Source organism: Hippoglossus stenolepis, chromosome 21, assembly GCF_022539355.2.
Source record: "Hippoglossus stenolepis isolate QCI-W04-F060 chromosome 21, HSTE1.2, whole genome shotgun sequence".
Classification (NCBI taxonomy): Eukaryota; Metazoa; Chordata; class Actinopteri; order Pleuronectiformes; family Pleuronectidae; genus Hippoglossus; species Hippoglossus stenolepis.
In genome coordinates this window covers 11,901,740-11,914,632 of record NC_061503.1, presented here as the reverse complement: position 1 = coordinate 11,914,632, position 12,893 = coordinate 11,901,740, and the positions used below count along the sequence as shown (strand labels likewise).

Genomic DNA, 12,893 nt, shown 5'->3' with positions numbered 1-12,893 from the left:
CTGCTCTAAACTCTTGCCATGCTCCGAGTGTGTGTGTGTGTGTGTGTGTGTGTGTTCGAACGTGTAAGTGTGCACATGTGTACATGTGTGCGCCTGTATGAGATGATTTGGGATGAGTACATTTTCATTGGGGGAGGCAGCTGCTGTCATGGGTTTTCCCAGCCAAAGGAATAAATGCACGTAACACACATTCTCACACACACACACACAAAATCACACACACACACAAGCCCCCTGCTGGGTCTGTGTAATGATATCCTCCGTCAGATGTAGGGCTGCAACGAATGACTTTCTCCTCACTCAGCGATTAATCCAGAAATGATTTTCGCTCCTGATCAATTAATCGCACGGTTTATAAGATGTCAAGGATGGCGACAAATGAACCCTTCGACAAAACTCCACCACACGCGACAAGAGCTTAAAGTGGCATTTTCTTATTTAATCTGACAATAATCCAAAGCACTATTCAATTTACAGTGGAGAGATAAAAGAATTTTGTACTGACGCATGTTATTAATTATTTATCATGACATGACAGGAAGCATCTGCCTCCACTGTAGAAACATACATGACCCTGAATCATGCTTTCACAGCAGCTATGTACTTGTAATGGAATAAAAGGCCCATATAATGATTTCTAAAGGAGCCTCTCTACTTAACCTCAGACGGATTTTTCATGTGGGTTCCAAGATGATGAAAATGGGCCTTGAATTTTGTTATTTGAAAATTGGTAGATATTATGTTACGATCCTTTCACGTCCCTGTAATAAGGAGGCAGTGAGCTCAGTGAGCACTTTCAAATATTTTTTTCTCCATCAGAACGCTCAAGTCATCAAAAATGAGAAGTGGGTCACGACAAAAATTATTTTGGAAATCTAGGTCTGCTCCGCTTTTTAAAAAACCTAATCTCACTCAGTCATCAGTATTTCTATTCTCATCATTCCTGTACAGCAGTGGTTAGCAAAGTGTACTCCCCTTCAGAAGAGGAAAAGTTCACCTTACAATTTTTTTAAGTTATCCATTAATTATGAAAGGAGGAGCAACTAATAAAAAAAAAAGAATCGAGAAATTCAACTTCTAACTCTTTAAACTTGATTCCTTTCCCATCACCAGAAAAGGAGATTTCCTTTCTGTTTTTTCCCCCAAACAGCCAACCTGACACAAACCAACGTGTCGGGGACCAACGACAAAACCAACAAGTCTGGAACAGGAAACACAACAACACTACAGAGGAAAGCACCACAGAGACCAGTGACAATGTTATGGTGGTTACACTTTTATATCTTTGCAACTGAAAGTCTTGCCTGTGTTGCATCTTGCATGATACGAAGAGAAGAAGAAGAAGAAGAAGAAGAAGAAGAAATTAGCTCTTCACAGCCGGAGCCGATAAAAACCTGTGTTTATACTTCAGTCATTTGACCGAGGAGTGAATGCCGGTTATATCCATTCCCATTGCACACACAAGTCAGTAGGTGTGAGTGGGTTTTACGACCATTGGAAAAGGGGCTTTATAGTCCCAGTCCATTTTTTTCTCCTCCATATCCACTCCCCCCTGCAGTGACTCTAGTTCCAGAACCAGTGCTTCAGACAAAAGCTCGTGGAACCCAAACTCAGTGCGGGATGGAGGCTGCAGTTCCTGAGCCAGCAACACTTAGTCAGAGTCTGGCAGCAGGACGCAGCAGAGCGCCGCACCGGGAGATGAGGCCAGAGTTTCCATTATGTGGTGAAGGGAGCTGGGATTCTCTTCCTACCACTGGCCTCTGCTGCTGGTGTTATGTTGCCTCCAGTGAGGCGAGGAGGGACCAGAGGAGAACAGGGAAGCGCAGTGTTGTTGTGGTCAGGAGTGGAGGAAAAGAATAAAATGTGAGGAGAGAAGAGGAGTCGCCACTTAAGTGGTAATGGGAGACTAGACAAGGCCTCCACCATACTATCATCATCTGCTGCCACCGGTTACCTAGCAACCCCAAGCTGCGGTTTGCAGGTGGCTCCTTCCTGACAACAAGGATCGGCTGCTGCTGCTGCTGCTGCTGCTGACCGCCAACAGCACTGCGCTGAAACCTGACCCACCTCCTTACCCCAGTTAACACAGGCAGCCGTGCAGTCAAACAGGAGGCGGCAGTGTGCGGGTGGAGGAACCTGCCCATGGAGGAGTGAGTGGAGTTTTACCGTAGATCTGACGCTCAGATGTTTTGTCTATAGGGTTTAGCTCTGACAGCCAGTTCCACTTTGGATCAGATTTCGGTTTGGCCGAGCAGCTGAATTAGCTGACAAATCAAATTATCACCAAAGATGAATCTACAAAACGCTCAGGTCACGGGCCTCTCACAATAAATCATCTCTAAACGCCGACATCTGAAATGGCAAACATTGCTGGCAGTAGATGATATCAGCTGTAGCTAATTAACGAAAAAAGTCTCCAAGTTGGTTGCCCAAAGGCCAAGTTAAAACTTGGCTGGAGTCTGCTTAATGTGCTGCAATTTGGCATCTGTGCTCAGCCAAAGATAATTTGCGAAATACATGGAAAAAAATCCTCTGACATCACTCTGCATTCACGAGTCAACTGGCGGAGTTTGGAGGTCAGAGGGAGCAACAGAGGACGAACAACCTCGCTGATGGCTAATTGCTAGTGTCAGTGGAAACATGTTTACCCTGTTAACTACATTATTGTAAGCTAATGTGAAATCTGAATTGGACCTCCGCTAAAATTAAGATATGACGAAGTAGGTTAGACAGCTCTTGTTAAGCGGCTTTCAGAAATAGAGCGTGGTCCAGACATTTTCATGATATTTTTTCCTGTTAGAACACAAAAATCACAATACTTTCCAGAACTTTTACTGCCAGCCCCTTTGTAATATGTCCGAGTGAGCCCATGTGAGAATATGGCAGGAAAGTGTCCGGAAAACTCACTGTGAGTGAGCGGGTGTGTTGATGCCGTGAAAACACGCGACAGACGCAAAAAGACTACAAACATCTCGCAGGATGAAAAAAAAGAGCAGCCCTACACAAAGAAGCTGCAGATGAAGATGCCGATTTGGAAAGACAACGAGATTCTGGAGCTTTCGGCGATGAGGGTCTACTCCAGTGTTGGATGTACTCTAGACCAAAAAAATTTGATTCCAGCAGTGGAATTAATACGTCAGGTCCGGCCTCGTGCAGGCTCGATCCAGACATTACCACTCGCCTGAGCGTTCTGGACATTTCCCCGTTGTTGTGAACTCGTCTGACCTGGACAATCTCCTACTACGTTCTTCATATGTGAAAGACAAACTTTCAAATTCTAGTCGGGGCATTTTACGGAGTTCACATCTGAAAAACGCTCTACTTGAAAAATTGATTAAATGAGCAGATTCTGTACTAGATTCATACTGTCAATAACTGTGTGTAATCTGTGGCAACAAACGAATAAGAACCCACTCACAACCCTTGGCCGAGTGCCTGGAGTTTGACTGTGGAGTAACAGAGAGGCTTGGCACAATACACAGATGTGCCATCGGGTCAAACAATACTTTGTTTTCCACGCTGTAGTTTGCTCCCTCTGCATGTGGCACTCTGCCAGAGTCTGTACTTCTGCTTTACTGAGGCTGAATTACTCATTTACTACTTTCCTCGCTCACACACACACACCCTTCATCTGCCTGTGACAACCCGAGGTCACTGCATGAGTTGTAGAGGTTGCACGGAGCGGGCGAGGGGGGGGGTGGGTATAAGCACCCTTTGTTGGCAAGCCTCCTCCCTGCCATTCCCTCCCTTTACTTCCCCCAAAAAGTAGCACACAAAGGCCACTTGTCCTGCGCTGCCAGTGCCCCACCCCTGTCACCACCCGGCTACCCGCCACACCAATCCATCCCCTGCCAAGAAAATGAGCGCATGCCTGTTTTAAATGGTGCCCTCTGTGTGTGCACGGATGGGCCGGGCCCGCACTTCCAGCAGCACGGGACAAAAGCGGGTGTCAGCAGCATCCATGGCACAACCACGCCGGGCCCTCCCATTCCATCCCCTCCCTCTCCGTTTTCCCGCTCTTTTATTCTCCCGGCGTTGCCACGAGCTACAGAGCTCGCTCAAGAGCCCGAAGAACCGCAGAGGGAGCGAGAAAAGACGGAGCCAAGTACAGCAGCACCGGACGGGCGGACCTGGAAATGACAGTACAGTTGGACTACTCACCTACCTTACCACACACACACACACACACACACACACACTCCTTCTTCCCTCCTCTTATCCATACTCCCCCCCCACCCCCCCCCACCCCTCCTGTGTCCACCTCCCTCCCTCCCACCTCCCACATGCCAGACTTTATTAGACATCAGGAAAAGAAAACAGGAAACATGCTGCTTGCCTGGAAAATGTTGTCTCCACATTCTTCGGCTTAGAAACTATGCATTTCAGCGAGGATTGATGCGAGTGGAGAAAAAATATTAAAAAAAAAAAAGAAAGGTTGGAAGACCCTCCGCAATAATCCAAGGAGGGTATCCCCCCTCCCGCTCTTTTTCTCCTCCTCCAATACTCCTTCAGCCCCCCCCCCTCCCCCGGAGTTGCTCCTCTTGATCTGGCCTTGTTGGTGAGGGAAGGGGTTTTTGCGGCGCAAGCTCTCACTAAGCCCCCGGCTGCATCATCGTCAGACCATGCCTGTGAGGGCTGGAAGAAAAGCAACACACACCGGCGGCGTTCCTTGTGTGCGCGCACACACACACGCAGACACGCACCACGCGCGCACGCACGCACGGAGCAACGTGCAGGCCGGTGCTCGGATGGCGGCGGGTCGGAGGAGGCGGGGGAGATGCTTTTGTCCTTTATATATATTTTTTAATCTCCCAGGAAGAAAACGCTGCGGTCGCGGAGGACGATGGCTGGAAACTCTCTCCGCTGCTTCCTCCGCTGGTAGCTGCGCAACATCTATTCACTCTGCGTCTCTCTCTCTCTCTCTCTCTCTCGCTCGCTCTCTGTCTCTATGTCTCTCTCCCTTTAGCTCTTTTCTCCCGCCTTTGTCTCGAGCTGATAATAAACCAGGAGGGACAGCGAAAAAGATCGTGCGGCAGAAGAAGAAGAAAAAAAAATGGTCTAAATCAAAAGTGCCAGCTCGAACATGCGGAGCTGAGCTCTGTGGGCTTGCACAATTTACTCCCCGGCTGCCGTTCACTTCATAGGATCTGCACACACACACACACACACACACACAACACACTCGAGCACAATCCCTCCTCCTTTTTTCCCTCCTCCTTCCTTCTCCCCTTTTTATGTTTTATTTCTGATCTGGACTCCACAGTGTTTTAAGAACCCCCCCCCTCCTCCCTCTTTCTCAAACACACACACTCTCTCTCTCTCTTTTGCTTTCGTTTGCTTCCCCTCCTCACCTCTCTCTCCCTCATGATTATTAGCTTTCTTCCTCTGCTTTTTCCACTTTTTTCTAGACCAAGACCTAAACACCCCAATGACACACACACACACATACACACAACACCCCACCCTGGCATTTTTGCGGGTTACCAGGAAGAGATTGGAATAGTGACATACTCACTCACACCCACTCCCTCCCTCTGAACATGCAACACACACACACACACACACACACACACAACCAGAGGAACAATGCAACATTCAGGACACTCCAGCAATAACATTACAGCTGTGGACTTGGCTGTTTTTCGCACCATCAGGGAAGTCATCAGGGGCGAGAGTGTGTTAAGTTCACAGTTTGTTCCCTGGATGGGGGGGAGGCAGGAGAGTGAGAGAGGGGGGGCAAACTGACAGATCGCTCCGCTGAATGGCTGCGAGGACGATGAGTAGCTGAAAACACCCTGTTTAGCATAACAATGTAATCGGAGCCTCCTCGCAACTCCGCAGCGTGGACGGAGCACCGCAACGGCACACACATGAATACACACGCATGCACACACCTCATCGGCTGCATGACAGGCGCAACCAATAGACAAAGAGCCATGGCACGGTCACACGCCAGAGCCGATTATCACTGACAGTAAAGTGGAAAGGTGGACCTGCCCAAGCAGTTTTGGCTCATTGGGTGGTTGGGTGGATGTATCCATCCCCTGTGTACACTTCTCTTTTCTTCGTGTATAATAATTGTGTGTATGTACTTCAAATGTGTGTGTGTGTGTGCTGCTGTTTCTCAGCGGCGAGAGCCCAACAAGAGGAGACACGGTGTGTCAGCCGAGCCACTGTCTGTAGCAATGACACATCTGAGGGAGTATGACCATCAAAGCAGCAGCCCCCACTTCCTGCCAGTCGGCCAGACACACACTCCCGCAGACGTACGCACACACACACACACACACACACACACACACACACACACTCTTGATGGAGTGTGGGGATACGGCTGCCCCTCTGATCTTTCTCTCTTCAATAACATTAGAGGATGTGCAGGCGGAGGGAGTTGCGGGGGGGGGTTGCTGACTGACAGCAATATGTTATTATGAAACGTGGCAGATCAGAGCTTCTGAAAAAGAAAGAGCCGTTCTGTGAGGTGGAGGATATTTTATAGAAGAAGAAGAAAAAGAAGAAGAAGAAGAAGAAGAAGAAGAAGAAGAAGAAGGGGCATATCAAGAGAACACCACAGATTTCATGAATGGCCACTGTTGACTTCAGCTCACTCCACAGGTCAAAAGGTCAAATAATAGTGAGCTGTGTTGAAAGTAGTTAAAGATTATATCCAACTTGAGCTGCTCGGTTCACAGGTAGAAGCTTGTGCTCACTCCCTCCAGGATCGTTTCATTACCAGGCCCAGAAAGGCTGAATTATCACATTTCTTTTTATGTTGTGACTTTCTTGTTGAAATAATGTTAAAATAATTCTGATAAATTAAACAAAATTAGTGATGAGTAAATATTTAACTACATGGACATATTTGTGTACTAGAAATCAGATGATTCAATATTGGTAACTTTTGAAACAGGCAGTCAGAATGTTAAATAAATAGCCTGAAGGCAAGTGCTGCCTGAAAAGACCAAATCTGGGGGGGGGAAATTCATATCACATCGGTACATTTGCTACTTTATTGTACTTTATTGCACTGCTGCTGGTGCCGTGGCTGACAATCAGATGCTGCTGAATCCAGAAAGAAGTGGATCTCAATGGAAAAGAAAAAAAAACATGGCCGTACAGAGGGGACGGGTCACATGCAGCCACAGGCCTGGTGCAAACTAACAGATAGATATATATGTGCTCCTGACTCCAGCAGTTGACGTGCATGTCGTTACACGTTTGGAGGGGGCGAGTAAACACTAATGAGAACAGATTGGCACAGCAGGTCCCCCCCCACACATACACACCAACACGCACACACGCGAACACACACAAACACACACTTCCTCTTTCAGATGTAGAGCAGCCAGGCTTGGGTCTAAACCAGTGCTGAAGGCTACATCTGTTCGCCCCTCAGCCACTGTTGCCAAAGCTGCAACCACGCCTTTGAGCGTAAGTACACACACACACACAGTTAACACAACAGTCTGATGTACAAACCAGTGAAGAAAAAACTCACCATTTTAAAATTTGTCTACCAAAAGCATTAATTTAAAAATCAAAATTCGAAGAAAACCCAATTTTAAAGACACGTTAGATATACTCTGTAATTAAAATTTGTAATTAATCATATCATTTTTTTTTATATTTTACGTTTTATAGTACTACAACAGATTAGGCAAAGTGATGGTTTTCCTAAGAAGGATTTTCCATTTCTAAACACAACAGTGCATTTTTCGCTTCAATGAGTTATTCACAGTCCACACCTCCCATCTCCCTTCTGCCGCACAACTTCTTTAAGCCCTGACCTTTAGCACAGTGAGCCATCAAGAGCAGCGGTCATGCTCTAGAAGACCCAACAAATGGCCACGAGCCTCCGTACAGTCCATGTGGATTTAGCTTTGAGAGGGAGCCCTCTTCTTTAACCATCATATTTATACTGCAAGCGCCCTTTTCCTGTAAGCGCTGGAACTGGGCTCCTGGATGTAGAAGCCTGTTAAATCCCCCTAAAGCACTTAAAGGGATTCTTTAGAAAAGCAAGTGGTAGAGCGAGCCAACCTGCCGCCGCCTGGAGACGAGGCTTCGGCTGACCACATTAAGACCAGAGATCCAGGGGTCCGCTTCAGATGCTGGACTCGGGTCAGCACACGAGCAGTTGTAGCCTAGACTTTTCCTTTGTTTTGGATTTTTTTCTTGACTCTGTCTTGTGTTGCATTACTGCTGTTTTCAACTTAGCAGGAAATGGTGTTACAGCATTTTCAAACCTGCGCTGTCCAGTTTAGCAGAATCAGACTCTTGTTCATGTTTCCCTTCGGTACAATTTGTTGGCCCAGATCTGAAAGCAGCAGTTGTGCTCCACAGGACCACACCAAGACCCTTGGAAGTGGTCTCAGTCCGATCACAAACAAATTCTGGAGTTGTTAGTTTGTGGTGAGAACATGATCCGACCTTGGTCTGACTCAACCACAGGGTGCAGTTTGAGCTGAATGGCTGCCACAGCCTTGTACACTTTGCATAAAACCAAAGGTCAGACCAGGACTAGAAACAAATAATTATTATCCACCGATTTGCAAACGATAGGTTTGAAAATGCCTTTATCTTATCCAACATGGATAAGATATTACAAGCGTCGCTGACCCGAGCAGGTTCACTTTGTTTTCGGTCCAGGAAAAAGAAATCCCTTGTCCAATTTTCTGCACCTAAGCAACCAACTGCAGAGTGGACAATCTGCTCTGTGTACATGCCCAGTGTGTGGTCAAGTGATATGAGTTTACAGGTATCTTAGAATGGACAGATGCTATTTCTGATTTGGAGCTAGGCAACTCATCTAGACGGGAAAGGAAACTATTAGTGGAGGACGCTATGTTAAATGCTAAGTGGGCAACTCTTCCATACAGGCAAGGTTTTCTATATGCACTCCACACTTTATGCGCAGGGAATGAATAATGCAATATAGTCTTATCCAAAGGTCATGTTTGTTCGTTCAACAACTTAGTTTAAGAGTTGAAACCACGGGGGAAACAAGCTGTGACTGCATCTCACCAAAAATATCAGCAGCGATCGCTCCTCCTCTGCTTTAAATAAACATTCATCATTTTGTTCCATTAAACATTCAACAGACATTTTTCTTGTTCTTCATGCTCGGCGATGCTTCTTTTTCGGGGTTTGTGAGTAAGACGGCTGATTCTCAATGGACTGGACATGCTTAGTGTGACAAGAGGCGGAGACAGGGAGGCAAAGGGAGCAGAAGTAGTGTAGCTTTTTCTAAAGCAAGTCTAATTTCCCTACGGTGAATATTTATTTAGGAGGCCCAGGTTTATCCACTGAGAGGCACCTGCCGTGGCAGCAGCCAGGGCAAATAACCGCCCCCCACCTCAAGGCATGTAAGCAGACACACACATATAGTCGCACACACACACACACACACACATACAAGAGCCCCCACCCCCTCAACAGCGGTCCAGATAACAACCCTGAGTCAACACTGCCTCTCTGCTTTTGTTTTCTCTGCCTCCCCTCCTCTGTTCCCCTCCCACGTTCCAACCCCTGCGGAACCACAAGGACTGGGGCCTGAAAAGATGCGAGGATGAGGGACAGACAGATAGGGAAAGAGAGAGAGAGAGAGAGAGAGAGAGAGAGAGAGAGAGAGAGAGGTCTAAATTACAGCATGGGAATGCAAATGAGAGTATTTTATTTGGGGGGAGCCAAGGAGGGCAGGCAGGCTTTATTTTCCAGGCAGAAACAGCCCCTCTGTGGTCTCTGGATCAGTTTCAGCTACAGCGAGGAAAAGAAAAGAAAGCGGACATTCTCACTCTGCCTTTTTACTTGGGGAGGAATAAAAGAAAAAGAGAAATACACCGAACACAAAACCCACAACTCTCTGAGGCTGGTGCGGTCATAAAATAAAATGATATTTTGCTATGCTTTCACACCACCACTGCCGCCGCTGCTGCTGCTGCCACCACCTCCTCTTCCCATCGCCCCTTCACGCGGCAGCGGCAGCGGCGGCGGCGCCACCCCCTCATTCCTCCTCCTCCTCCTCCTCCACCCTTGGCAGAGACGCACTAAAGTTGCTGAAACATGGGCACAAATCACAGCCTGACCAAACACTCCGCTGCCACCGCCTTCACCTCCCCCATCTGGAAAAACAAGGGCGAGAAAGTGAATTTGTGCGCGAGGGAAAGCGACGGGGATGGGGGAAGCGGGGCGAGCCAGCTGCAGGTGGTCTCCAGATGTGGTGGCTCTGGGGACGGGCCACTCTGGCGCTGTTAAGGGCGACTCGGAACTCCCTCCTTCCCCCTTTTCCTTCCATCGCTCCTCCCTCTCTTTCAGTGACAGGAGCCATCTGGCCTGGCAGGGAGAGTGGAGACGCAGCAGAGAGTCCCACCCTCCCAAGTGTGGCCCCTGCATGCCACTCAGCGGAGAGTACAAGTAAATAAAATGCACACACACACACGGACACACACAACGCCTCCTGCCTCCCGAAGCTGTCACATGGCTATTAACCCATCGAAGCTGCGGCCCAGCTGTGCTCCATTACGATAAATACACCAGGGTCGCAGGGTCTTGTCAGCCAGGAGTCAGCCATCAGATACTATGAGGTGTCCACTTACAGCCTTTTAAAGCTCACTTTGCTGAAGAGTTACAGCCATTTCCATCATCATCATCATCCACCCCCCGTCCGTTTCATCTCCTACACCCTCTGAAAAGAAACTCCCAGCGACTTACTCGTCCTCCTCCCTGCACCATTGCAGATGATATTTCACACTTCCTCTGAGAAGCCCCCCCTCCCTTTACCCACAACACCCCAAAACCCACTGTAACTGGAGTTTTGTAACTCCATTCGACACCTGGAACACCTGACACCTTCCTGCTCCCTGTACGCTATCAGCTGATGCACTCATTTAACCTTAAGTGCAATTGCCTCAGGGTAATGAGATGTTTTCAAAATAAAAGGAATAGAGAGCTTAAAAAACAGTTTCCTGGAAGACAAATAATTTGACTTATTCATAGGAAAATAAAACAGCTCCCCCCCCCCCTTTCCAATTGTCAGTGAAGAAGAGATTTGGAAAAGGTTAGCAGCCAAGAGTTAAACCCCCGGCTGCTTCCTGGAGGCACATTTGTTTTTTTTGTATGGCTTCTATGCTGCAGTAGAAACTGGGAATGGAGAAATAAGGACTGTAATGGGTAGAGGGCCTAATGGACAATGAGAAAGAGAGGGAGAGTGGCAGGGTCAGTGCTCTGTGTTCTCTCAGGCTATGTTCAGGCTGCGCTCGTGTACACTGTTCATGTGTGTGCAGGTGTAAACAGGAAGCAGTCCGTCTACTTTGCAGTTAGTTGCTAAGTTGCAGAAAATACTCTTGCTACATCTATACTACAAGGTTTTCGTTTAACAACAGCGTTTTCAAACCAAAACGACCTCCAAAGTGTTTGGACATGTGCGTGCCTTGTAGGGCTGAAAACAGAGCAGAAAAATGTCTCGTTTGAAAGCAGTTGTATGATTGTACAATTCAGAATTTAGTTAAGCTGTTAGTTAAGTGGCTGTTCTACACTGGTAGTCGAGGCTAATACCAGTTGTTTCCTTCCAGGAGGGGGTCATGTGATAGTAGCCTGACGAATCAGCAAAAGCTTTGTCGTGGCCCGAAAAAGATCCAATCAGCAAGCGATGGTTCGTGTCTACGTCATCGTTTTAAAACTTCTCCATTTTAGCGGCTCCGTAGCAGAGTTGAAAGGTTTTCAAATGAAAACGAAGTCGTACGGATGCAGCCTAAGACCGGGGGATTTCTTTGCTTGAACCAACGACGAGGTGGAGCCGTTACTAAAAGTGAGGGTTAACAATGCTTGTAATTCATTATCCATGCTTCATTCAGCACTCGGTGTCGAGTGGTGCCTGATAAGATCGAGTCAGGAAGCCAACGTGGGTGTCTGTGTCATTGTTTCCAGAGGTTTCTGCTTGTCCAGACTAAAATGCATACCCAGCCCTGAAACAGGCCTAGCAGTGTTTCCAAAAGCCGCAATTTGAGGTAATGTGGACACCATTCTAATATCATAGAATGAACAAAAACTAACCAATTAGCATGTACAACATACTGAGGGAGGCAGCTTTTATTCCCTTTATTTATTCAACATCTTAGCTTCAGCTCTCTGGCATTAAGGAGGCCTTTTTCAGTCTTCGTCCTTCAGGGAAACGGCATTCAGTTTGCTCACTAGACACATAAAAACACTAAAGCCAGCAAATGGTGGACACAGAAATATTCGAATGTGTCTAAAAATGTCCTAAAAATGTATAAAAAATATTTAAAAACGCACAACAGAGCTCTGATGCTTGAAGGTGTTTTTTCCTCCTTATCCTCGCAGCCCATTGTATATGTCCTCACACGGGAGATGTTCCGAGGGTCCCTGCTGTGTTTGTTGGCCGCCGAGCTAAACGAATGGCACCCAGCAGCATTGATTTGCAGCGCCGACCGCAGATCAAACCGCAGGACAAAAGACGAGGCAGAGGGACAATGGAGAAAACACAGTGGGCCGCGTGGGAGAACGAGTGACAACCGGTCGATCGGGACGACCACAGGCGACCACAGGCGCACTTGTTCCAAGAATGAACAGGGCCTTGAAAGATGCAACAAGAAAAGGGTGGCGAGTGAGCGGCGGCAACACAACAAGACAACCCACTACGGTGGTCAGACCATCGTAGTTCTTTCAGGAGAAAAAGGAACACATAATACTGTTCTACCTTGTTTATTCCTTTTCTTTTTCATCCTTCATCCCTGGCCCCTCCACCCCCTCCTCACTGGCCATAGAAGAAAGTAAATATGTGAGCAAGCTAAAGCAATCGGTTAACCTTTGAAATACCCTTGCAATGAGATCTGCCGCTCTTTACTCTTTTCAGCTGGAGGAGAAGAAAAATGAAGAAG

The 12,893-nt window shown here is 47.4% G+C and overlaps 1 protein-coding gene across 7 annotated transcripts in view; it reads right to left on the bottom strand.

Moving 5' to 3' along the window:
* ctbp2l (C-terminal binding protein 2, like) overlaps nt 1–12,893 on the bottom strand; it is a 98,395-nt gene that overhangs the window by 24,273 nt on the left and 61,229 nt on the right. The window contains exon 1 of one of the 7 annotated variants that reach the window (XM_035145105.2): nt 4,337–4,474. The exons of the other annotated variants lie outside the window; for them this stretch is intronic. Within the exon in view, the coding sequence (XP_035000996.1) occupies nt 4,337–4,358 (22 nt within the window). The 5' untranslated portion in view covers nt 4,359–4,474. Of the gene's footprint in view, nt 1–4,336; nt 4,475–12,893 lie in introns of those variants that run through there. 7 annotated transcript variants of the gene reach the window in all.